Source organism: Mesoplodon densirostris, chromosome 2, assembly GCF_025265405.1.
Source record: "Mesoplodon densirostris isolate mMesDen1 chromosome 2, mMesDen1 primary haplotype, whole genome shotgun sequence".
Classification (NCBI taxonomy): domain Eukaryota; kingdom Metazoa; phylum Chordata; class Mammalia; order Artiodactyla; family Ziphiidae; genus Mesoplodon; species Mesoplodon densirostris.
This window is the reverse complement of record NC_082662.1, coordinates 25,841,024-25,868,248: the sequence shown is the minus strand read 5'-3', so window position 1 is coordinate 25,868,248 and position 27,225 is coordinate 25,841,024. Positions and strand designations below refer to the sequence as shown.

The window sequence follows — 27,225 nt, the reverse complement described above, 5'->3', positions numbered from 1 at the left end:
ACACTGCTGGGTCAACTGCCCTGGGGAGGGGGCCCAGAAGGGAGAAGGCGGTCACCATTCATTGAGTGTTAGCGTGTGTTAGGCTTTCCATATGTTATCTCTTTCAATCCTCATGACAATTCGGAGAAGTAGATGGCCTACCTCCATTTGGGAGGAAAGGAGACTCAGAAGGGGGAAGGCACTTGCTCTGGGTCTCTAGCTAGTAAGTGGCAGGCTTGGGATTGATTGACTGATTGATTGATTTTTGGCTGTGTCGGGTCTCAGTTGCGGCACGCGGGATCTTCGTTGAGACACGTGGGCTCTTCACCGTGGCGCACGGGCTTCTCTCTAGTTGTGGCGCATGAGCTCCAGAGCTTGCGGGCTCTGTAGTTGCAGCATGCAGGCCCTCTAGTTGCTGGGCATGGGCTTAGTTGCCCCACCGCATGTGGGATCCTAGTTTCCCAACCAGGGATGGAACCTGTGTCCCCTGCATTGGAAGGTGGATGGATTCTTAACCACTGGCCACCAGGGAAGTCCGGTTTGGGATTTAGAACCAGGCCTCTTTCCAAAGATACTGCTTCTGAATAGAACATGCACCAAGGGAGGGGGGAGGGTGTGGAGAGAAGGGCTGTCTAAGGCTTGATTCCATGGCAGGCAGAGACAGAGAGCCCCACCACCATAACTATCCAAAGAGAAAAACTCCCAGTTGCAGGTATTGGGGGTGGGGTGAGGGGGGTCAGCATCCATAGACTTAGGCCCTGAAGGGGTAAAGGGAGGTTTCCAAGTCCCTGGGTCAGCGGACCTCCAAGCTCAGTTTCTTTGGCCTCTACCTCTCCTACCTCCCCTGCTCCAGCAGCACATCCCCTAGTGGAGGCATCCAGATGGCAGGGAGGTCCAGGGAACAGCTGAAGATGCTGAGTAGGCCTCCCTCTCCCTGCCTCCCCATGGCCCCACAGATCATCCGGTGCTGCCAGCCCATCTCATTGGCTCTCTCCTGGTTACTCGTCTCTCCTCTTCTCTATCTTTCCAGCCTGTGGTTGCCGTGGAAACACAGTACAGTGACATCACTATAGGGTGAGGGCTGGGGCGATACTGCTCTTGGCAGGGACTGGTCTTGCTGCTTGCTAGATGTTAAATCCACATCTGGATATACCAAAGGCAAAAAAGGGGGGCAGGAAAAGGGACAGGGCTCACATTCCTTCCCCTTGCCCCTCTTTCCCCAAATGTAGTGAGCATAAAAGGGCAGGGAGGGTGCAGGTAATCAGAGGGATGAGGAAAAGGCTGCAAATATCTAGAAGGGATAAGGATAAAAGTCAGGTGGAAAGGAGATAGGGTGTGGCTAGGCGTCAACTTTGGTGAGTCAGGTCTGAGCGCGGTGGGGAGATGGGGTTAGGGCAGCGAGAATAGTGGGTCTGGGGTTTGTCTAGAGTTCCTCAAAGCACCATGCTGCTCAACTTAGGCAGGGCCCAAGAGAGGAAGCAAAAGGACTTTCTGGCAGTGTCCCCCTCAGCCCACCCTGAAGATCTCTATAGCCCCTTCCTCACAGCCACAGCAGTTTCTAATCCTGTCTTAGAAATAAGAAAGCTGATTAGAGAAGCAAAGCAATCTGCCTTGGATGGCCCAGCAGGTGAGGGGCAGAGGTGATACCAGGTCTTAGGAGTCCTGCACTGTCCATGGAGATAATAACAGCAGCAGCAGCAGCAAACATTTATTCAATCTACCTTGCTCAGCATTAAAAAAATTTTTTTTAATTTATTTATTGTATTTATTTTTGGCTGCATTGGGTCTTCATTGCTGTGCGTGGGCTTTCTCTAGTTGCGGCGAGCAGGGGCTACTCTCTTTGTCGCGGTATGCGGCTTCTCACTGCGGTGGCTTCTCGTTGCGGAGCACGGGCTCTAGGTGCAGGGCCTTCAGTAGTTGTAGCATGAGGACTCAGTAGTTGTGGCTTGCAGGCTCTAGAGCGCAGGCTCAGCAGTTGTGGCACACGGGCTTAGTTGCCCTGCGGCATGTGGGATCTTCCTGGACCAGGGCTCGAACATTGTGTCCCCTACCTTGGCAGGCGGATTCTTAACCACTGTACAGCATTTTAAATGCATTATCTCATTTGATCTCCCAACACCTCTATACGGTAAATACTGTCATTTCCTCCATTTTCGAGATGAAACTGAGACTCAGAGTGGCTTAAGTGAACTGCCCACAGCCACGGCTAGTACCCACTGGAATCAGAACTGAAACCCACATCTATCTGCCAGCAGCTGTTAGCCCAGCCCCAGCTCTCCAGCACTGCTTTATAAAGACCATGTAGGGAGAGAGCTCTGGTCCCTGGCTCTCCAGCCACTCAGTGTTTGAGAGAGGAGGAGGCCCTGTGTCTAAAGGTTGTGCCCTTGAGTTAGAAACTATCTCATCCCCCTCCTCCCCCTGTACCTGCTCCGGCAGTGAGGTCACTAGGGCTCCGTGCCCAGCCCTGAGGCCTGTCCTGCAGCTTTGGCAGAAATAAGCCCCCTTGGTCTTCTGGCAAGTGGACCTGTCCAAAAGAACCAAGACCTTGGGGGAGAGAGGGCTCTTCCTCCCTGGCCTTCTTCCCAGAAAGTTAGGGGACGGGAGCAGATGTTCTCTACTCCCACATGGAGAAACAGCGGTCCAGGGAGGCAGCCCACCACTCTGTATTGATACATGTGTGGCAGAGCTGGCAGGCCCCTCCTGGGCCCCTCTGTGAGGACCTCTGCGGGCCCGAGTTCAGCTGGGCACCACTCCCTTATGTTTTGTGTCTTCCTTCATGAGCGTGTGTCTTATTCGTGGTTGTTTCTCCAGAGCCTAGCCCAGGGCCTGGCACAAAGTAGGTGCTTTAATAACTGCTGGATTAAGAAATGAATGGGTTCCTCTAAGCTTCAAGTATGCTCATCTGTAAAAAGGATAATAATAACACCTGCTCCAGGGACTTTGTTTAAAAAGTTCAATAAGACGATGCACTGAAAGCCCTCAGCATGCAATAAACAGCAATACAAGGTGGATCTGATTGTTATTAAAAGTGCTTTGGAAACTGTAGTGTCAAACAAGGTAGATGACTACCGGTCTCTGAAAGTGCCGGTTGCCTGCCAGTGTGCAGAGGTCAGAGAAGGGCGGCAGGTGGGGGCCGCAGCAGTCAGGCAGAACGGGGAGCTGTCCTTGAGCCTTGAAGAGCTGGCTGGAAGGACAGAATTTCTGAAGGCGCGTGAGGAGGGAACGGCCGACCGGAGCAAACGCTCGGAGCTGTGCGTAGAGGTCAGAAAAGCCTGGCGCACTGGCACGGTGGAGGGGTAGTTGGGCCGCAGGGCAGAAAGGCTCGCGCGGGAGACATTCCGTAGGCAGGGGCGAGCACGTGAGGAGCAGGCGCAGCGCGACGGGAAGGGTCATGCTTTTGCCCGGAGCAGGCGGGGGGCACTCGCTGCCCCCGGTGACTCTCCCCTCCACCGGGCAGTGGGGAGTGGCGGCAGAGCGCAGGGTCCGGGGCCGGCTAGACCAGGCTCGCCATCTGGACTCCAACTCACTCCTTATTCCTGCGACCTTGTCACTCCCCCTCTGAGCCCTGGACCCGTCACCTGTAGACTGAAGACCGAGATGCTTGCGCCGCGAAGAGTCGGCCAGTGCTTTCCCGGCGTGGGCATCAGCCCAAAAGTTTCCTTTCTCCTCTAGACTCTCATCTCTGTTCTGACCTCAAGCTCGGGGAGGGACCGGGGGAGGGAAGATGTCCCTGGCGTGCGCCCCAGCTCACGGGCACCGTGTCCCCCAACTGTTTTCTTTTTAGATTCTGAAGAGCGCCTTGAGGCCAGGGAAGGGAGTAGGTCCTACCAGCCCGGGGCAGGGACTCGGACCCCCGGGATCCGCGCTGACGTAGGCGAGCCGGGCGCCACCGGGTGCCCCTTCCCCCTCTCCCGGCGGGTTGGGGGATGGGCGGCCAGCCCCAGGGTAGCTAGCGCCTGCCTGGGGCTTCCTATTTCGGGAGCGGGGTGTGGGCCACGCCCCGTCACGTGATGCAAGGGCCTTTTAAAGCTGCTGCGCGGGCTGGGAGCCGCAAGTCGCGGAATCCTTGCACGCGTGCTCTGTCGTCTCTTTCTCAGCCTAGCCCAGCCTCGCCTCACCATGGTGGACGCCTTCGTGGGCACCTGGAAGTTAGTGGACAGCAAGAATTTCGATGACTACATGAGGTCAATCGGTGAGGGCGGCTCGGGATGCTGGGCTGGGGATGGGCTGGCCGCGTGCCGGGTCGGAGCAGGGCTCCAGCTGTGGCTACCTACATTGCACGCCTGCTGCGTCCCTCCTGGTAAAAAGCTGGGGAACCCGGGGATGCAGAGAAGGTGGCAGCCTGCGCTAGGGCACGCGAGGCCTGTTGGGAGGGGTCTCTCCCAGTTCCGCGCCCGCCACGCGGCACGCGGCATGCGAAATCTTGGTTCCCCGACCAGGGATGGAACCCCTGCCGCCTGCAGTGGAAGCGCAGAGTCCTAACCACTGGACCGGCAGGGAATTCCGGGGAGGGGGCTTTCATGTTCTGAACTTGGCAAGAGGGATTCCCAGGCAAGGAGGCTCAAGGAGGCAGCTGTGTCGGTCGATGTGGGGGCAGGGAGGCGCTTTCCGGGAAGAAAGGCTTCTGATCTGGAGATAGGGGGCGGGTTTGGATAAAACGGGAGGGGAGGGAGGAAAAGAAGAGGCGCATGGGTGGTCTAGGAACTGGAGACTGAACAGTGAAAGGGAGCAGATTGATGGGAAGTGTTCTATGGCCTTAAATAGGGAATCCCCAGGAGGAAGAAGATGGAAGGGGGAACAGCCCTGAACAGGATATGAGGAGCTGAGACAGGGGCCTGCACAGTTAGCAACAACCCCTCACCCTCTACGTTGGGTTAGTTAGGGTAAAGGATTGTCGCTGGAGGGTGCCCTCTTTCTCACCAACCCAGCCTAGTGGTAGGGTAGGGCAAGAGGCCCCATCACCAGCTGCAACCCAAGGATAACTGCTCATTGGGGAGGTGTCTGGTGGAGGGGTACAGCAAAGGGGCTTGGAGGAAAGCCAAGACCTGGTAAAGGCAGGGAGGGTCTTTGGTCTAGGAGGCTGTGGTGCTGGGATGGGGGAGAATGAAGATTCAAAGAATCTTGCAGAGGAGGACTTTGGAGGTCCCTGTGCCTTGGTTCAACAGATGAAGAAGCCAAGACCCAGAGAGAGTAGAAACTTGTCAAATCAATTCCACAGCAGAGCTGATATGAAAACCTAGATTTCTAGATCGGCAACCCAGAGCAGTTCCCATTATGGACCCAGGGGTGGGAGTGGTAAGAACTGCTTAACTGAGCATTGGCCTCAGCCCTTCCCCTTCTAATATGGGCTAGACAAAGAGGGTGATATCCTTTCTCTGGAATCCCCAGCTATGAGATTATCCTAGCCCCCCAGGCTAGGATAGGGAAAACTGGAATGTTGTTCATGATTGAGCTAGGTTCCATGCCTTCCTCCCAGGGAAGGTGGGCTGGATTACCCAAAGAAGGGGTGGGGGGTCCACTCCAGGCACCTCCCACCTGTTCCTGACCCCTGAAATAAGGACCACAACTGTTGGCTTTTAAGGCCAAAGTGCTCAACTGCCCCTACTCTATGCTGAGCATTATGCCCAGTGATTCCAGGAAGGTAGTAATTCTTGGAGAAGTAGGGGACCCTGGGCAGCTGTTGGGGAAGGTGGAATTCCCATAGCTAGTTTCTCTCCCAAGTGTCTCCCAGCAGACATTAGAACTGAAGACCTGGGTCCCTGAAGTGAGTCATACCATCCTTACCACCCTTGCTCCCTTATTTTGCCCCAACCTGGGTTAGGGGGCCGAGAATCCAACTAGCCTATTGTACAGATGGAAAAAATGAAATACCCACGGGGGAGAAAAGACCTTCCTTAGCTCTCAGTAAATAGCTTCAGCTTCGTTTCTAAGTAGAACCCATCTCTTCGCTAGACTCCTAATTCTGTAACTTTCTCTTAGCTGAGTCTTCCTTCCTCAAACGCTCCACATCTCTGGGTGGGTCCTAAGTAAACAGAGCTCCTTGTGCGGTGACAAGGCCCTGCCCTGTCCTGGGGAGTGGGATTGGCCTGACTCACTCTGATAACAGGGGGCAAGGCCAAGTCCCTCAGTAGCCAGGCAGGGTGGGCCAGCAGCGGCACAGCAGCCCGTGCCCCTCCTGTTTTAAACCAAAAGTTCTCAGAGCACAAAGAGGCCCAGCCTAGTTAGTACCAGTGATCTCAGGCACACTTGGTGGCTGTAGGGCACAGATGAAGTACATGCTGGGAGGCAGGATGGCCCAGGAGGAAAAGTGAACAGTTTGAGAGCCTAAATTCAAATCTAGGTCAACCACTTCACCCTTTGACTTGGGGCAAAAGTCACTTCACTCTCCAAGCCTTATTTGTAAATTGGGGATAATAAAACCCACCATTCAGGGCTGTAATAAACATTAAGTAAAACAACCCATGTAGCCAGGAACATCTGGAGACTTTCCACCCACCACCTCACCACAGCCTCTGCCCTTGGAGGACAGCTCAGCAGAGGCTGCTGGGAGCAGAGGGGGAGGTTGGAGGCAAAAGGACAGATCTCAGGAAAGCCACAACCTGCAGGGCTCTTTGTTCCACACTCTCTTGCAGCACTCAGGGAAGCCATGCTTGGGTCAGGAGGGGAGTTCCCCCAGAGCCTTAGACCAGGAGACCTGGATTGGAGTCCTGACTGCCTACCACTTTAGGCCTCTCCTAAATCTGCACATTGAGACAAACACTGCCTTTTGCCTACCTCCTAGATCATGGTTAAGAGGCTTTGAAAATGTCTTTGTTACTATACATGGGGCACAAGAGCACCACTGCATCTCAGGGTAAAAACTTTCAAAGGTGGAAAATTCTTGTCCATAGGCTCTGGAAGGCAAAGTCCACATTTACTTCTTTCTCCCTCAGCCTGTGCCTTGAAAGCTGCTCGGGTGCCCTGGAAGGGAGCCTTGCGCTCCAGCCTTTATAGATGAGCAGTACAGTGAGCTCTGCAGTTGAACGTTCTGGATTTGAATTCCAGATTTGTGACCCTGGGCTTCAACTCATTCTCAGTTTTTGCATCTGTAAAACAGAGATAATAGCATCAGTCCTTCGGGGAGACTGGAAGGACTGAATGAGATTACATGTGTAGTTTTTACCACACTGAAAGCACTTAATAGTAGCTTATTCTAATCTCAGCTCTGCCACTGACTTGCTGTGAGACATGCCTGTCCATTAAGTTTCTCATCTGTCTCATGGGATCAGTAATGTCTCTTCACCACACAGAGCTAACAGGAAGACTGCATTAACAGCCATGCAGTCTTTGAAAGTTCTCACCCTTCTTTTCCCCCTTCCCCACATCCAGGCCTAAGAGTTGGTCACTGAGCTCCTTGTACCCTGCCTCTCGCTCCAGCTCATACTCATACCCTTCCCTCTGCCCTCAGGTGTGAGTTTTGCTAACAGGCAGGTGGCCAACATGACCAAGCCTACCACAGTCATCGAAGTGAATGGGGACACAATCACCATAAAAACACAAAGCACCTTTAAGAACACAGAGATCAGCTTCAAGCTGGGAGTGGAGTTCGATGAGACAACAGCAGATGACAGGAAGGTCAAGGTGAGCCGAGGAAGGGTCCATGGGGAACGGAAGGCCCTGAAGGGGAATAGGGTGGCGCCCTATTATTGCACCTTGAGGGGTAGGCTATCATGGGGGATTGAAGTGGCAAATGAGGTCCATAACGCCTGTGCAGTGCTGGGGTGTCCCAAGTGCTAAATGCATGTTAGTCCTATCTTGTTCTTCTCCCTCCCATCTTGGGAAGCATCTACCTGTTGCCTCTGGGAGTGGGCAGCACAGAGCCTGGATAGTCTGACCTCACTGTCTACGCCAGCTCCAGCTGGGTGACCTTGTGCATAGCATGCAACAGCTCTGGCTTTCTTTCCCCTTCCATAGATGGGGGGTTATATGGACGTGGCTGTGACCTCAGGTGCTTTAGGAACAACGCCCAGAAGTCAAGGTCCTCCAATGAAAGGTCATCCTGGCCTTCAGGAGCCAAGAAGACAGCTGGGGACAAGAGGTTGAGACCTACTCAGATGCTTCCTCTTCTCCAGCCTCCACCTCCAGGGCTTGGCCAGTGACCCTGAGCAACCATTTCCAATGCTGCCAGCCTACAGGCAGGAAAAGCTATATTCTGGATGGAGCGTTGTCTTTGGTGTGTTTATAGTGTCTTCTCACCAAGCCTTAGCCCCAGCCCCTCTCCTTCTGGGGAGGGAGAGTACATCTGACCCCAGTCTTGGGACTTGTCACCCGGTGGTGGCTGTCTTGGCAGCTTGCCTCAGGCCTCCCAGCCACTGAACCAGGCATGGAAGAGAGAGAACTAAGGGGTTTTGCCCTCAACAGGGTGTACCTACAGCAGTACCTTTCCACCAGACCTTTCCATTCAGCTCCTCAGCTGCTGCTTCTTCCTCACAGCTGCTCCCAAGGATAGGAGAGGGTCTAATCTCCTCCCTGTGGAGGAAGCTGGGGCCCAGCCCAGGATCATACAGGAAGCTGGCTGCAGAGATGGGATGGTACCCAAAGATGGCAGCCTACCTTGGAGAGAGGTGCCTGCCCTACCACATGCCTTTACCTCCTTGAACTAGCCTACCTTCTTGAAGGGCAAGAACCCCAGTTAAACACAACAGTAGTTCTCTGGGATGCCTAGGCTAAGCATAACCTGCTCTGAATGGACAAAAAGCTAGGGGAATGAGAATGAGGAGGAAGGTGGTGGTAAGGTGCGCACACCCACCGACCCACTGGCCCCAAAGCACATACACACAGCCTTTGCAGACTCTTCTACTGAACCCTCGTCAGTCAGGGTACCCTAGCCTGGCTTAGAGCCCCCAAATTTCTAGAGAAGAGAGACCTGGGAGAGTTGCCAAATGAGAGCCAGCTGGTGCAGGCTGGCAGCACCCAGAAGATTAAGTGGACATTTGACCAGGGCTGTAGAACACTCCAAGGGCCCGCAGTCCCAGGACCTGGCAGTTGTTGACCACTCGTCAGCTGAAGGGGGTCACTTGATAATGGATCAAGAGGAGTAGGAATACAGGGCAGGGTCCCATTTTCCAATACCTCCCATCCCCAAGGGTCTTTTAGACATTATGTGTGATCACCACTTGGCCGGAGAGTCTCAAGATTACTCCTCACCAGTCCTTCCCAGGGATTAGGCTGGTCCCCCCACTCTGTATCTTAGTGAGACTGGGCTGTGGGCATCACCTAGAGTATGGGATAAGTGCCTATCCTGAAGGCTGGTGGCACTTCTCAGAGCTAGGCTGTTCCTCTCCACTGTACTGTCTGCCTCTCCCTACTCGCCCAACAGCTCAAGGCCCCTCCCCCGGCCAAGCAGCAGTGGTGAACTAGACATCCTATGGGGCTAGGCTGGAGGTGGGCTGCCTGATCTCTGATCCTAGCACTGTCAATAGTTTGGGTTAGAGGCTGGGTCCTTTGTGGCCCCAGTGACCAGACCCCTTCCTGCCCCTCAATCCCAGCTCAGATCTCAGCTCAGGCCTCTGCCCTCTTTCCACAGTCCGTTGTGACGCTGGATGGAGGCAAACTCGTCCACATGCAGAAGTGGAACGGACAAGAGACAACACTTGTGCGGGAAATAGTTGCTGGGAAACTCATCCTGGTAAGATGGGTAACTCTGGAGCCAAGCCTATTGTGAAAAGCCAAGGTCATCAGTGGGACCAATGGAAGCTGGAACAATGGAGGGTGGAGGCAGGCCTGGGTGGTATTAGGTAGGAATTTTCTATGTAGTGGCTTTGGACTTGCACAAGCCTCGGTTTAAATCTCAGCTTATAGGGTGCATGACTTTGGACAAGTCACCTTCTCCAAGTCCAACTGTAAAGTGGGTGTTAATAACACCAACCTTGTAGGGCTGCTGGGAAGTCTGAAGGAGACAGTGGATGCAGAGCACAAAGCATCACTGGTGTGCGACCACTGCAGTAGGCGCACTCCATGGCCTTAGTTTCATTCTCTGCATTGCCGCATTGCCTTGCCCCAGGGAGAGGTAGAAAGCATGGCCAAATCTGATTCCAGGCCCATAGGAGAGGCTCCCATCTCCCAAGCCTTTGGGCAGGGACAGGCTGGTGATCGGTGGGGCCCCAACTGACAGCACAGTCATTTCTACTTCATTCCAGGCTCACCTTCTCTCAGAGCTTTCCATGCCTGGCCTACTACAAGTACCTAAGGCCTGGGTTGGAAATGACAAACAAGCTGGCAGATCTGTCTGTTTGGGGACAAACCTGGGGACTTCACTTGAAGAATGTAGCCTTGACTGAACACCCCCAGGGGTGGAGACGGCAGCCACCCGTGATCTCTGACTCCTTATGCTGTAGGGCCTCAGGTTTTCGCCTCAGCGTCTTCACTGCAGACCTTCTTGGGTCAGTGTAACCTGGTCACTGATTCTTGCACTTACACGGGGCAGGGGGCCCTGCAGAGTTAATAATGAGTTACCTAGCTCTGGTGGGAATGTGATATACAGTACCAAATACTCACTGGGCAATTAAGCTATGGTGAAACCATGGGCCTGGCTCTGTGAAGCCAGGCAGGATGTTGGGGGTTCAGGCCTCTGGCCCTGGCACTACCCTAAGTTCGGGAAAGAATGGACAGTTGGTGGCCTAGTAAAGTCCTTTACCAAGAGCCTCTGGACATTTTTATTCACCTGTTTGTCTACTATGTGCCAGGCACCATCTTAGGCACTAAAGATGAAGGGAGAGGAGTGGTACAAGGGAAAGAGAAACACTCTGGGATCCTGACCAAGTTACTGCCTCCCTGAAAGCTCATTTCCCCAAATCTCTACAAGAGGAATTACAATGCCTAACTTAAAGACTTGGGGGAACTCCCTGGTGGTCCAGTGGTTAGGACTTGGTGCTTTCACTGCTGTGGCCCGGGTTCAATCCCTGGTTGGGGAACCAAGATCCCGCAAACCGCGTGACATGGCCAAAAAAAAAAAAAGAAGACTTGGTGTAAGCATTAGGAAAAAATACATGTAAAGTACCTGGCACGTAGTAGGTAGGCAGTAAATGAGAATTTTTAGCATGAAGGTAGAGGGCTCTCCCCATCAGAGTGGAGAGTATTCCCAATACCTTCTGTGTCCACACCCCTGCCCTAACCTGACTCTGTCTTTTCTTCCAGACACTCACCCACTGCAGTGCAGTTTGCACTCGCACTTACGAGAAAGGGGCATGACCTGCCCACTCCCTCAACAACTGCTCCTCTGCCAGTTGGCTACTCCTGGACTCAGCACCAGATTGACTCATTTTTTTCCTCTGGCATTTTGTATAAATCCACCTTGACTGGGGAAATTCTCCTGGGGTCAGGTGGCACCAGCCTGGATCCAATTCTGTTCTCATTGTGTATGTTTGTTTTTTTAACTGCACCCAAAGGGTGCTCTGAGGTCAATAAAGCAGCACCTAGGCCACCCAGTTGCCTTTTTGCTTTTGGTGACATGATTCTGGGAGTCTGTTTCTATGTGTGTCAGAGAGTAGGCAGAAATGACTGCCACTCAGGAAGAAGCACTGGATGAGAGACTGAAATGGACAGTCTCAGGGACAGTGATAGCTGATCACCTTACACGTACAAAAAATAAAACAGCTGTACCTACAACTTCCCTTTACACTGCCCCCTCCCTATGGCCTAATGAGCTAGTCCAACCTGGAATAATCACTCAGTGGTGGGGCTTCTGAACTGTCACCTCAGGTCCATCCTGCACTGAATGCTTTTGGGTGTGGACAGTTGCTCTTCTCTGTGGAATGCTGTGGTCTCTCTCCAGAACACAGGCTTAGGACACAGGATCCAGGCTTGTGCCAGTGGTAATGGGAGAAAATGCCCACGGGCGCAGATGACTGCTGAGCATCTGCCTATGTGCTAGGCCATTACTCATGGTTCAAATTCTTACTGGTTCTCTAATCAGCCCTGGGGGAGAGGTCATCTGATCATTACAGAAGTGAGGGCTTATAAGTGATCTAAGAAGGCTGTGACTTGCTAGTGCCTCTGGCGCTGTACCTTAGCTGGGCCACTCTCCAAGTTCTAAGGTAACACGTTAAATGTTTTTCTGTCACCTAATGCAGCCTCAGTGACTTTTAAGTCTGTAAGTTACAGGAAGAGGGATTATACCAATAAGGACTCTCAGTAAGTTTAAAACCAAGCACACTTCCATTTAGGGCCAGGAATTTAAGCAGAGACCTGAAATGGAACCAACTGATTCACATTGTGGTAAATACAAAGTAAAGCAATGAACTTGGCTTGAGCTGTCTGGTTCAGTGATCGGGCGGAACGTCACACACAAGCTCAGTCACTGCAAACAATGGTTTTCTGGCTGTGACCACTGGCTGTCACTTCTAACATAGTAGAATCATGTTAGGGGGAATGGAAAAAGTGAGCACCACTTCTTACCATGTTCTCCCTAGTACTGCCAGTCTCCCTCTGCCCCTGTGTTGGATTCAGCAGAGATCACCCACCAGTCAGCCCAAGGCAGGCCAACAGGGAGGGGCCAATCACTCTGTTCTCCAACTACAGCCAGGCTCACCTCCACAGCAGTACCTGTGGCTCTAGCCTGGACTCCTGTACAGGAGTCTGGCTCTGGCAGTGGCAGCTGGAAGAGGGTAATAGGACCTTCTGCTGAATGAAGGAAGTTGGGTGAATGAATGGGTCAGCTGCAGGGGTCACTTGCAAAGGGACTGGAGTGATAAGAAAACAACTCATTCAGGCAGATACTTTTGATATCTCCCAAACCTGCCTGTGGCAGGAGGGGAAGCCATCTCCCATGGGAGAGAAGTCAATGGGGGTGGAAGGCCATATTCTCACTACTGAGTCTTTCCAGGAGCCAGCGCTTCAAGGCACAAGGCTCCTGGTTCCTTCTCTCCACCACCCCCTCCACTCTTTCCACTCTCACTCCTTGTGCTTCTTCTTGTGCTTCTTCTTCTTTTTCTTCTTCTTTGCTGCCTTGCTGTCTTTTGACGTGTGCCTTGCCCTCTTGCCTGTATCACTCTCAGAGTCTGAGCTGTCAGAGTCAGATGACTTCCTGTCTCTATGTTTCTTTTTCTTCTTTTCCTAAAAAAAATAAATGAATAAAATAAAAACTCAACATTGTATGTGTATATTTGCTTTAAAAAATCATGGCCTGTAATCATTAGGGGATAACTTAATAGATTAAAAAACATTAATTAAAAAAACAAATTACATCTTTAAGTACTAACAAGAAAAAGTGCTCAAAATAAGCTAAGAAGGATCAAGTCATAACGCAGTATGTATTCTAGATTCCAGGGTATGTAACATAATACATGAGTGTATGTTTATACACACACATATACATGCATACCATATGTACTATATATTTACATATATAAATTATAATATTTAGTACATTAAATCATAATATAATATGTATATTTAACATACCTGTATATATTTAAAATACACAGAAAACAATGGAAAGGACACAAACAGTCACAAGTGTTACCTCAGGAATGAACTGCATACAGGGAAGCTGAGGTCTTCCACTGTCCTTTTTCATTTTTTTTTAAACAAGCATTTATTACTTTCTTTCTCTTTTTTCAGCCGTGCCACGCGGATTGCGGGATCTTAGTTCCCTGACCAGGGATTGAACCCGTGCCGTGGCAGTGAAAGCGTTGAGTCCTAACCACTGGACCGCCAGAGAATTCCCTATTACTTTCATTTTTAAAAAGCACAGGATATTAAAGCTGAAAGGAGTCCTTAGAGATCACCTAGTCTGACTAGAGACAGTACTTCACATGCCCAAGAATACGAGAGTAATGGATTTAGGACTCCTGACTCCCAGTCTGGTTTCTATTAGACCCTGCTGCCAGGGAAAATAACCGCCATCAATTAATAAGGCCCCACCTGCTGCCCTTGAATATTTACCATCTCTAACTTTCGCAACCAACCTTACAAGAGTATACTGATAAAGAAAAAAGCTCAGAACTTTCTCAACACTTCCCACCACACTACGCCACCAAATTAACAGCACAAATGCACACAAAGGCTGAGACCCTGATCCCCAGGCTTCTGTAGGGTACTTGGAGCAGTTTGTAAGCACTGAATAAACCTTTTCATTGATTGCTAATGTGTATATTGCCTTGGTAGGGTTTCTAAGAAGGAGAGACTATGGGAGGCGAAAGTGAGAGTAGAAGAGGGCAAGGCTCCTGCTCCTCCTATTAGGCTTCCATCCAGCATTCTGAGAGCTGTAAGTCTGCCCGATAGACTAGGTCTTGGGAGCTGGCTGTGAGAAATGGTGGACAAAACACAGAACCAGGTGTTAGACCCAGACTTGAGTTCTGGCTCTGCCACTTACTATTACTCTTCTGTAACCCTGGGCAAGTCATTTCACCTCACTGAGGCCTAGTCTCCTCAAATGTAAAACAGGTAAGAATAGCACCTATGTCACATGGTGGTGAAGAGATAGTATCTGTGGCTGGAGAAGTTGAAAACAACTTGACCCAGATCACACAGGCAGGGCTGGGATCTGCATGTAGATCATAGGACTGGAAATCTCCTGAGTTTTCCTTGATTGCACATGGCCCCTCTTCCTGTATAGTGATGGGAGGCCTCATGGTATATGGTGGTCAGAACAACAGTTTTGGAGTAACATAGAATTAAGTTCAGGGAATTCCCTGGTGGTACAGTGGTTAAGAATCCACCTTCCAATGCAGGGAACATGGGTTCGATCCCTGGTCCAGGAAGATCCCACATGCCGCAGAGCAGCTAAGCCCGTGCGCCGCAACTACTGAAGCCCATGTGCCTAGAGCCTGTGCTCTGCAACAAGAGAAGCTACCCCAATGAGTAGCCCATGCACCGCAGTGAAGAGTAGCCCCCGCTTGCCGCAACTAGAGAAAGCCCACACGCAGCAACAAAGACCCAATGCAGCCAAAAATAAATTTTAAAAATTAAAAAAAAAAGAATTAAGTTCAATTCCAACTCTGCCACTTACTAACTATATGATTTAGAACAAAAGACCTAACTTTTTTTTTTTCTTTTTTGGCCCGCGCCGGGTGGCATGTGGGATCTTACTTGTCCAACCAGGGATCAAACCGGCGTCCCCTGCATTGGAAGCACAGAGTCTTAACCACTGGACCGCCAGGGAAGTCCCAAGACTTAACCTTTTTGAACCTCAGTTTTCTTTTCAGTAAATTACAAATAATAAATACCTACTTCAAAGGATGCTATGAGGACTAAACATGTTAAGTACTAACTGTAGTGCCTGATACATGGTAGGAACTCAGTGGTAGCTAGAAGTATTGTATTATTCTCTTATTTCAGAGAACTCCCAGAATGTTCTGACAATCTGGCCAAGTATCTACAGCAGATGAGTCAAAGTTCTGAGAGAAGATTAATCCAAAATTCTTTCTTGGAGTCTCCAGTGGAGTAGAGAGAGGGGAAGCTTCCCAGGCCCAAGTTATCAAGCTGTAGGAACCATGGCTGGGAGAAGTTGAGAGTCGGCAAATCCATGGTTTGGCTTATGGTGTTGCAATTTCCTAGACGGCAAGATAATGGAAGTCAATCACAGGCTACATGGGCTTGGCAGCCTCACCAGTCTCTGCCCCTTAGGTAGGACAGAGTCCTGGGAAAGTAAACAAGCAGATGCAGAGTCTGGCACCAATTCCCCCAAGACTGGCCCAGCCTGGATACATAAATGAGAAAGGAAAGTAATAATACTTCCTTAAAAACAAATAGCACTTTAGTTTATCAAACTTCCTGCATCTCGTATCTTGTAATAATAATCTGGTAAGGTCAGAAGTCAGGAATTATTATTGCTATTTTACAGAGGTGAAAACTGCAACTCAAAGAAGTGACCAAAGACGAGACAAGAATGTTACACTTTCTAACTCAGAGTTTGGCGTTATTTCCACTTTCTCAATGATACAGGCTCAGAAGGAGGAAAGAGGAAAGCAAATCACTAGAGAACCCTGGCAAACTAGAACGTTGACTCCAGGTAGCAAGGAGGACTCGGGGAGATGGCTTTCTAGACCTCAATCTTGATGTAAAAGCTCTTTTGCAACCCGAATTAAGAAAATCTAGTTCTCCAGCAGGTGGCATCATTTTCATTTTGCCTCTAACCTTGAGCTAGAGAACAAAAATTACTTCATATGTTGTAGTTCAAGAGGAAAGTTGGGAGTTGGAGTAGAGATGAAGTTGGAAAGTCAGAGGTGAAGCTAGCTTATGGTCTCTTGATCAGATCAGGTCCCAGATCACACAGGGGAAGAGGAGCATAAGGTAAAGGGTAATGACCCAGAAGTGTGAGCTCATGGTAGACAGGCCGGAGGGGCAGGGGAAAGAAGCCATTGCTCAAAACCTCTCTCTGAGAAGCACATATCCTGTGCTACAGCAGCTAGCCCATCCACTTTCTCTATAGTTCTAAAAAAAGGTTAGCAGCAGCCCAGCGTGAGAAAAAAACAAAAACTGAGAAAGGGGAGTAACAGCAGTTAACACTTATTGAGTACCTAATTTTCTAGATGCTGGGCTGGGCATTTTGAACTCATACCCCATGACCTTCAAAACAAATCTATTAAGTGGACATAATAATCTCTATATTTTCAGGAAAGAAAATTATAACTTCAGAGAGGTTTACTGAGATAAAGTAACTTGCCCAAATGGTAGAACCTGGATTTGACTCAGGCTGGGCCCCAAATTAGATGTTCTTTTTAGCTCTGTGTGTTAAAGCCAGCACCTAACTTAGCATTTGCTAGCCCAAAGGCACTGATCTAGCCAGAAATCAAGCAAGCAAGCAAGCATTTATTCTGTTTTATTTATTCTTAAGAATTATTCTTGAGAACGCACTGGTTATTTATTCTCTTATTCTTGAGAAATGACTGATTCTCAAGAGATAATTTGATTCTCAAACTGATTCTCTAGGGTTAATTTTTATCAAGTAGGATAGAGGGTGATTCCTGGTTAGAATTTGTACCAGTTTATCATAGCTTGGAAGGGGTAAGACCAGAGGGAGAAGGTTATTAATCAACTCACAAATATTTACTGAACTTTACTACCTATAAAGCATTTTAGAGAGCCATAGTTACATACAGTGTTGCTTAGGAGATAAGAATAGATTTTTAATAGAATTCAGACAAGTACAGAGTACCTACCAGTGCAAAGCCATAGTTGCATGCAAAGTAAACACATTCAGTAGCTCAGGAGTGGTGACTGGCACCATTCCTCCAAACCTGAGCCAACCTCATCAAACAAGGGAAAGAATAACTCCCAATAACCATACAGTACATTCATTCAACAAATATTTGTTGAGTACCTTCTAAGAGCCAGTAATATCTATTAACTAATTTGTCTCTTATAGTACTTGAATGACGTTAGAAATCAGGGAACAGAAGCCTTCAAGGGATACACTAATCAAGGAGAAAGTTTAATTAAGATACTAGGCAGTCCATGGAAGTGATGTAAGAAAAGTACAAACAACATGCCATGGACACACAAGGGAAAGAAATCAACTATGTCTGAGGAATTTGAGGATGGCCTCATGAAGGATATGTAATGTGTTGTGCTTTTGAAGGATGAATATGGCTTTGGCAGGTGGAGTAGTGGTAGTAGTGCTGACAGAAGAAGGGAACTGAGGGCCTTCCAGCCAGATGGAAGACAGAATGAAGCAAATGCCTGAAAGATCCTGTGTGGCATACTTACCTTGTACGGGATCCCATCCCTTCTTTCCTACTCAAAGACATTGGTCCAGGAATTGTCCCCTCTCTCCTGCATCAATTTTTCCTTCTTTAATGGCTCATTCCCCAAAATAAACAAATGTGCTATAATAGTTCCCACTTTGAAAAAAAAACAACCCTCCTAAACAATTTTAACCAGGTTGTCAACCCACCACTCTACTGAAACAGCTCTTGTCAAAGTTACCAGTGATCTCCACATGGCCAAATTTATGGTCAGTTCTTAGGCTTCATTTACTTGATCATGTGGATTACTAATACTATCTATTAACTAGCTTGCTACTTCCACTTTTGCCTTCTAACCATCTAATTTCCATACCGTAGCCAGAATAATTCTCTTAAAAGATAAGTCAGATCATGTCATCCCTCTAGTAAAATGCCTGATGACATCCATCTCACTCTAAGTGAAAGCTGAAGTCCTCAGATTCTCCTGTAAGGCCCTGGTTTCCTCTAACTCATTCACTTCCTCCAGCTACACTGGCCTCCTTACTGTTCCTTAAACATGCCAAGCTCATTCCCAATATCTAACTATTGTACTTGTTGAAATGTTCTCTCACCACTTATCTGAGTAGTAGCTTGCTTTCTCACTTCCTTCAAAGATCCACTCTAATGATGCTTTATGAGAAAGGTCTGCCCTTACCATCCTGTCTAGAATGGCAAGTCAGCTATCCCCTTACCCCTATTCTAGTACTCCCTAGCTCTCATTACCAAACTGATTTTTCTCCGTAGCACTTTTCAGTACTTGAAATATTAGTATTATTTTATATGTATTTACTAGTTCATTGTCTGTGACTCCCATTAGAAAGTAAGTGCCATGAAGACTGGGATTTTCCTGTTTTGTTCACTGTTGTTGCTGCAATGACTAGAACAGAACTTGGCACACAACAGAAATTCTTTTAATGAATGAGGTTGGAGTACAGTGTGTGAGGGAAGGCACTGGTGAGAGATGATGCTGGGATGTTGGACAGATTGTGAAGAGTCTTAAAGGAACTCAGACTTTATTCCATAGAAGAAGGAGAATCCTGAAGGCTTCCAAGCAGACTACACTGGACGACTCTCTGTGCTCCAGCAGAGCAGGCCCAGGACTGGCAACATCTCTCTCAGATAGGCACCAGAAGTTCTCTGGAGAACAGAACAGAGCCAGCACTGCAGCCAAGGGGATGACATTCCTATTTCTGTTCTTCTAAATATAGTACAGCAGAGAGTAATTATAGTAGCCATATGAAAGGAAGAAAATTATATTCTGGATCAAATATAGCTAAACTTCATTAAAATAAGTCAGCAGCCTGATCCCCAAAGCAGATGCTTCCTCATAATACAGCCTGATTCAGAAAGACCCATGATGGCATATGATAAGTGAAAGAGGCTAGCAAAGCACATACCACAGGTTCATGCAAGATTATCCAGGGCTTCACTACAAAAACCTTTATTCCTATTTTATCAACCTCTTCATAGCCCATTTCCATTTGCAACACACAGCTTCCTCCTGTTCTAATTATGCCCAACAAAAATGACATAATTTTCAGACACTGGGATGAAAACCATCATGGAACTGAATAGGTATTGCATAGAACTAAACCAATACATACTAGATTTTTGGACAAGGACATGCATTCAATTCATGTATGAGGTGGGGGGCTCAGGGCTAGAAAGATCTCTTACTCCTGCCCCTACTCACCAGCAGCAGCAGGAGTCAGTCCCTATTACTCTCCAAACTGAGGGTAGGCCTCACTGAGTGAAGGAACCTGGGGAGTTACACATGGCACATATGATGGAGTCTATCAATTCAAAGGTGCATGCCTATATGTGCCAGGCACTATTTGAAACAGGTGACACCCTTTCTTTATCCTGGCCATTTCCTGATTTCCCAACATGCCTAGCACCTTCTCCTGTCTTAGAGACTTTACATTAGACATTCTCTTCTACCAGACTGCAGAAAGAAGTGGGACAATGAAGCAGTCTTGTAAAGAAGCAGAGATGAGAACCCAGTAGACTGTTTTTGACTTTCTGGTTCTAATTCTGGATGGCCCAGAGCCAACTAGTGCTGGAACAGGTGTCCAAATCTGCCACTCTTGCACACTCCAAAGTATCCATCTCAGGTAGAAATTTTTACTGATAAGGAAAGCCAACCTGTTGGAATCAAAGATTTAGTTGGGGGAAAGAAACAGGAGGCCTGGAAACTTGGTTTATGGTTGTGAACAAAAACAGATCAATAGAGAGCATATTCCTAGAGCAATTCACTTTATCAGCTTGGTGAAATACATTTAAGGAATACAAATTCACGTAAAGCAAATAAATGAAACACATTTGAAAATTAAAAAAAAAAAAAATCAATAGATAACATCAGATGATTACTAAGGGTAGCTGGTAACAGCAAAAACTGGCCCAAAAGTGACCTTATAAGACCTGATAAGTCAATCACCTAACACAATGCACAATAGAAAAGTGTGAGGCGCTCAATACATAGTTGTTGAGTAAATAAATAATTGAAGAGCTAAATGAATTAATGGTAGAAGTGTGGTATAGAAAAGAATATTGGGTTAGTAATCTGAAGAACTGGGTTCTTATTTCAGCACTATCTCTTATAGTTGTGTGACTTCAGGTGAGACAATTTCTCTTAATCTCCATTTTCCTAAGGTGTAAAATGGTGGGATAATAATGCCTACTCTGGCTACCACACAGGATTGTGTAAGGATAAAACAAAATAAAAAATGAAGATATTTTGAGGCTTCCCTGGCGGTCCAGTGGTTAAGACTCCACGCTTCCACTGCAGGGGGCATGGGTTCAATCCCTGGTTGGGGAACTAAGACCCTGCATGCTGTGCAGCGTGGCCAAAAAAAAAAGAAAAAAAAAAGATATTTTATGAACTGTAAGTACTAAACAAATATAAGGCATAAAAGATAATAAAGAGATTAACGACAAGGTGAAAAGATAATGACGCTAGAAGATATCTTGGTAGAAACAATGGGCATCAAGGGGGAAGTTTTTACAGTTTCAGCTCCCTGGAGCACTTTTTTTTTTTTTTTTTGCTGTACGTGGGCCTCTCACTGTTGTGGCCTCTCCCGTTGTGGAGCACAGGCTCCAGACGCGCAGGCTCAGCGGCCATGACTCACGGGTCTAGCCACTCCGCGGCATGTGGGATCTTTCCGGACCGGGGCACGAACCTGTGTCCCCTGCATCGGCAGGCGGACTCTCAACCACTGCACCACCAGGGAAGCCCCCTGGAGCACTTTTTAATCAAAGAGGACTCATGAGTTAGAAGTTCATATACACAAAGGTACTTTAAAAATAATAAGGTATGATGATTATTACTGCCATTGTTCATCAGGCCATTTCTCTACTAAGTGAAGAGCGACAGAGGGTAGGATAATGAGTTGACTAAGGAGGTCATAAAGCGCCTCATACCTAGCAGATCCTTCATAATTATTTTGGTGAACTGAAATACACATCTCAAAGCAGCTTTAGAAGCAAAGCAATAACTAATTGCACCAGGTGTATTAAGCAATACAAAAACAACCAAAGACCCACAGAAGTGAGATATCTGCAGAACAACTTCAGGAACCTGACAAATACCATTTAACCCCTAAAAGGTTAAAAGAGAATGAAAAACTCCTAGAACATACAAATAGAATCACAGTTAAAAATCTAGCTCTACTATACAAGTAAAATTGCCTGTTTGTAGACATCATCTTACATGTAGAAAATCTTAAAGATTCCACAAAAAAACTGTTAGAACTAATCAGTGAATTCAGAAAAATTGCAGGATACAAAATCAACACACAAGAATCAGTTGTATTTCTCTATACTGACAATTAGCAATCCGAAAAGAAAATTAACAAAACAATTCCATAGCATCAAAACAATTCCATAGCATCAAAGAGAATAAAATATTTAGGAATAAACTTAACCAAGAAGGCAAAAATACTTGTACACTGAAAACTACAAAACAATGTTGAAAGAAATTAAAGACAACACAAATATATGGAAAAACATTAATGTTCATGGATTGGGAGACTTAATATGGTTAAGACGTCAATATTACACAAAGTAATCTACAGATTTGATGCAACCCTTCCAAAATCCCAATGACATTTTTTGCAAAATCAGAAAATTTCATCCTAAAATTCATATGGAATCTCAAGGGACCCCCAAAGAGCCAAAATAACTTGAAAAAGAACAATGTTGGAGGACTCACATTTCTTGATTTCAAAACTTACTATGAAGTTAGAGCATTCAAAACAGTGTGGCTCTAGCAAAAAGACAGACATATGGACCAATGGAATGGAATGAAGAGTCAGAAATAAACCCTCATGTATACAGTCAAATGACTTCTGAAAAGAATGCCAAGACCATTCAATGGGGAAAGGACAGTCTTTTCAACAAATGGTGCTGGGGATGACAGTCTTTTCAACAAATGGTGCTGGGGATACTGGATACCTGAATGCAAAAATATGAGGTTGGAACCTTACTTTACACCATGTTAAAACAAACAAACAAACAGCAACAACAAAAAACCCTCAAAAAGTGGATCAAAGATCTAAATGTAAGAGTTAAAGCTATAAAACTTTTAGAAGAAAACAGAAGGAAAAAGCTTCATGACGTTAGATTTGGCAATGATTTCTTGAACATAACACCAAAAGTACAGGAAACAAAAGAAAAAAAAATATAAGCTGGACTTCATCATGATGGAAAATGTTTGTACATTAGAAGACACTATCATATACTTAGTATGTGAACATACTTAACACTCCTGAACTGTACTTAAAGATGGTTAAGACGGTATAAGTTTTACGGGTTTGTTCACCACAATTTTTTTAATGTAAATCTGAAAAATAAAAATAGAACACTACCAAGAGTGAAAAGGCAATCCAAAAAATGGGAGAAAATATTTGCAAGTCATATATCTGATAAGAGACTGACATCTAGAATATATAAAGAACTTTTTGAACCCAGTGTCTGTACTTAAACCCAGTCTCTGACCACAAAGCCTCTTTTATCTTTTTTTTAATATCTTTATTGCAGTGTAATTGCTTTACAATGGTGTGTTAGTTTCTGCTTTATAACAAAGTGAATCAGCTATACATATACATATATCCCCATATCTCCTCCCTCTTGTGTCTCCCTCCCATCCTCCCGATCCCACCCCTCTAGGTGGGCACAAAGCCCCGAGCTGATCTCCCTGTGCTGTGCGGCTGCTTCCCACTAGCTATCTGTTTTACATTTGGTAGTGTGTATGTCTGTGCCACTCTCTCACTTCTTCCCAATTTACCCTTCCCCCTTCCCGTGTCCTCAAGTCCATTCTCTATGTCTGTGTCTTTATTCCTGTCCTGCCCCTAGGTTCTTCAGAAGCTTTTTTTTTTTTTTTTTTAGATTCCATATATATGTGTTAGCATATGGTATTTGTTTTTCTCTTTCTGACTTACTTCACTCTGTATGACAGTCTCTAGGTCCATCCACCTCGCTACAAATAACTCAATTTCATTTCTTTTTATGGCTGAGTAATATTCCATTGTATATACGTGCCACATATCTTCTTTATCCATTTCTGTCGATGGACACTTAGTTGCTTCCATGTCCTGGCTATTGTAAATAGAGCTGCAATGAACATTGTGGTACATGACTCTTTTTGACTTATGGTTTTCTCAGGGTATATGCCCAGCAGTGGGATTGTTGGGTCATATGGTAGTTCTATGTTTAGTATTTTAAGGAACCTTCAAACTGTTCTCCATAGTGACTGTATCAATTTACATTCCCACCAACAGTGCAAGAGGTGCACTCTGCACCTCTTGCACAGTGATGATAAAGCCTCTGTTTTTAAGCAACAGCTACTAGTAGCTGACACACACTGGGCTTTGCTGTATGCAGGCACCGTGCTCAGAGTTTTACGTGCATCTCCGCATCCTAACAACCTTATGAAGTAGATGCTTATTGTTCCCATTTTATAAAGGCAACAGATTCAGAGAAGTTTAGTAATTAGCCTAAGTTCCACAGTGAGGAGGTGACCCAACTGAGATTAGAAGCCAGGCAGTCTGTCTCCACAGCCCAGGTTCTTAAGTACATCCTCTACTGCCTTCAGAAAAGGAATTCCTCAGCATCCACCTAATGCAATATTGCATAGCCACTGCAAATGAGCATTTTAAGACTATGTGGTGGGCTTCCCTGGTGGCACAGTGGTTAAGAATCCTCCTGCTAATGCAGGGGACATGGGTTCGAGCCCTGGTCCAGGAAGATCTCACATGCTGCAGAGCAACTAAGCCCGTGTGCCACAACTACCGAGCCTGCTAATGCAGGGGACATGGGTTCGAGCCCTGGTCCAGGAAGATCTCACATGCTGCAGAGCAACTAAGCCCGTGCGCCACAACTACCGAGCCTGCACTCTAGAGCCTGTGCGCCACAACTACTGAAGCCCGCACGCCTAGAGCCCGTGCTCTACAACAAGAGAAGCCACCGCAATGAGAAGCCTGCGCACCACAACAAAGAGTAGCCCTCACTTGCCGCAACTAGAGAAAGCCTGTGTGCAGCAGTGAAGACCCAACACAGCCAAAAATAATAAATAAATTTATTTAAAAAAAAAAACTGTGGCAAAAATGGAAAGATGATATGACAAAGTAAAAAACAGGAAACAAAATTATACATACATTTTAATTACATCTAGGTAAAACATGCATGTGAAAACAGCTAGAAGAAAATATGTGCCACAATAATATAGATTCTGGTAAAGTAGTAAGATTATGGGTTGCCCTTCTTTTGTTTTATATTTAAATAATGAGGTAATATGGTGGAAGCTTCCCATTTCCCTCTTTAAATCAAGTCCTCAGACCTCTATGAGGAAGGCTAGCATCAAGAATAAAGATATGTAAAGCCAAACCCTGTGTTCAAAAATAAGCAATACTCAAACTATTATGCATAAAATAAGCTACAATGATACACCGTACCACAGCGGTCCCCCAACCTTTTTGGCACCAGGGACTGGTTTTGTGGAAGACAATTTTTCCATGGGGGATGGGGGGATGGTTCAGTTTGTAATGCGAGTGATGGGGAGCGGCAGATGAAGCTTCCCTCCCTCACTTCCTGCTGTGTGGCTCCGAGGGGCAGGTGGGGAGGACGGTTGGGGACCCCTGCTGTACAACACGAGGAAGAGAGCCAATATTTTATAATAACTATAAATGGAATACAACCTTAAAAATTGTAAATTGCTATATTGCACATCTGTAATTTATATAATATTGTATATCAACCATGCTTCAATTAAAAAAAAATTTTTTTTTTAAAGCAATACTGGGCTTCCCTGGTGGCGCAGTGGTTGAGAGTCTGCCTGCCGAGGCAGGGGACACGGGTTCGTGCCCCGGTCTGGGAAGATCCCACATGCCGCGGAGCGGCTGGGCCCGTGAGCCATGGCCACTGAAGCTGCGCGTCCGGAGCCTGTGCTCAGCAACGGGAGGGGCCACAACAGTGAGAGGCCCGCATACCACACACACACAAAAAGCAGTACTGCTTGCAGGGTTGGGGACAGTTGCCTCTGTGAGGTAGTTAGGCTAAACATGGAAATGCTGAAGGTTTGCAGAAGGCTTCTGGAGGGCAGCGCTTGAAGTAGGGGCCTTTGTTAATTTCTATTTATTTGGTTCACAGGAGAATAGTACCAAATTAAAATAATATCCCCACTGCTCTAAATCAGTGTCTTCCATGTGCCATTCATTCATATAATAGTGCCACAATTTTCATTCCGTGTGTTTATAAACTGCTATTTTTTTACTTAAATTTTTTCTTAATATCTGAATTTTTGCTTTAAAAAGTCCTACTTAAAAGGGAAACTTTATAACAGCACTGTAAACAGAAAACTTGCAGCCCTTGTCTTAAGCAGAAGATAACTGTAAAAATAAATACATAAAAAAGACACAACAGGGACTTCCCTGGTGGTGCAGCAGTTAACACTCCACGCTCCCAATGCAGGGGGCCTGGGTTTGATCCCTGGTTGGGGAACTAGATCCCACATGCATGCCGCAACTAAGAGTTCGCATGCCACAACTAAGGAGCCCACGTGCTGCAACTAAGACCCGGTGCAACCAAATAAATAAATTAATTAAAAAAAAAAAGACACATCAATGTTTTAGCTAGATATAATTTACTGCCTGCTAAAGGCAGTACTTGAAGAGGACTAGGGTTAGACAGTTTGTTTTCACAGGAAGCAGTCTGGATTTTTTTTAAAGTACAATGGGAAATCACTGAAGGATTTTAAACAGGAAGAGACATGTTCTGATTGGATATGTTAACAACCCTTTCCTGGGAATTAAAAAGAAATTTAAAAAAAAAAGAAAAAATGAGAAAAGACAGAAGAATTGAACAACTGAACAACAACATCATCCATTTTTACCTAACTGACAATAATAAAACACTATGCTCTATTGGAACCCTTGGGCACTGTTGGTAGGAATGTGAAATGGTGCAGCTGCTGTGAAAAACAGTATGGTGGTTCCACAAAAAAATAAAAATAGAATTACCATATGGGACTTCCCTGTGGCGCAGTGGTTAAAGAATCCGCCTGCCAATGCAGGGGACACGGGTTTGAGCCCTGGTTTGGGAAGATCCCACATGCCACAGAGCAACTAGGCCCATGCGCCACAACTACTGAGCCTGCACTCTACAGCCCACAAGCCACAACTACTGAGCCCGCACGCCTAGAGCCCGCGCTCTGCAACAAGAGAAGCCACTGCCATGAGAAGCCCGCACACTACAACGAAGAGTAGCCCCAACTTGCCGCAACTAGAGAAAGCCCATGCACAGCAATGGAGACCCAACACAGCCAAAAAATAAATAAATAAACTAAATGAATAAATTTAAAAAAAAAGAAGAGAATTACCATATGATCCAGCAACTCCACTCTGGGTATATACCCCCCAAAATTGAAAGCAAGATCTCAAAGAAATATTTGTACAACTATGTTCACAGCAGCATTATTCACAAAAGCCAAAAGGTGGAAACAATCCTAGTATCAACAACGAATGAGTGAATAAGCAAAATATGGTATATGCATACAATGGAATATTTTCAGTCTTAAAAAGGAAGGAAATTCTGACACATGTTATAACATGGATGAACCTTGAGGACATTATGCTAACTCAAGTAAGTCAGTCACAGAAAAACAAATACTATATAATTCCACTTTATAAGATACCTAGAGTAGTCTAAATCATACAGACAGAAAGTAGAATGGTGGTTATCAGGTGCTGGGAGGAAAGGAGAATGAGGAGTTATTGTTTAATAAGTATAGAGTTTCAGTTTTACAAAATGAAAAGGGTACTAGAGGGACTTCCCTGGTGACACAGTAGTTAAGAATCCACCTGCCAATGCAGGAGATACGGGTTCGATCCCTGGTCTGGGAAGATCTCACATGCTGCGGAGCAATTAAGCCCGTGAGCCACAACTACTGAAGCCCGCGTGCCCAGAGCTCGTGCTCCCCAACAAGAGAAGCCACCGCAATGAGAAGCCCGCGCACCACAACGAAGACCCAATGCAGCAAAAAAAAAAA

The 27,225-nt window shown here is 46.7% G+C and overlaps 2 protein-coding genes across 3 annotated transcripts in view; one reads left to right on the top strand and one right to left on the bottom strand.

Moving 5' to 3' along the window:
* The first annotated feature begins 4,010 nt into the window (after positions 1 to 4,010).
* On the top strand, positions 4,011 to 11,440 carry FABP3 (fatty acid binding protein 3). The gene is made up of 4 exons (XM_060089350.1): positions 4,011 to 4,171; positions 7,427 to 7,599; positions 9,545 to 9,646; positions 11,155 to 11,440. Exons 1-4 carry the CDS (start codon positions 4,099 to 4,101, stop codon positions 11,206 to 11,208), a joined length of 402 nt encoding a protein of 133 aa, XP_059945333.1. The 5' UTR covers positions 4,011 to 4,098; the 3' UTR covers positions 11,209 to 11,440.
* Positions 8,481 to 27,225, bottom strand: part of ZCCHC17 (zinc finger CCHC-type containing 17) — a 60,744-nt gene continuing 41,999 nt past the window's right edge. Inside the window, exon 9 of one of the 2 annotated variants that reach the window (XM_060089348.1) lies at positions 8,481 to 13,071. In XM_060089348.1, coding sequence (XP_059945331.1) covers positions 12,910 to 13,071 — 162 coding nt within the window. In that variant the 3' untranslated portion in view covers positions 8,481 to 12,909. The remainder of the gene's footprint in view (positions 13,072 to 27,225) is intronic. The other variant, XM_060089349.1, reaches the window with a different exon arrangement.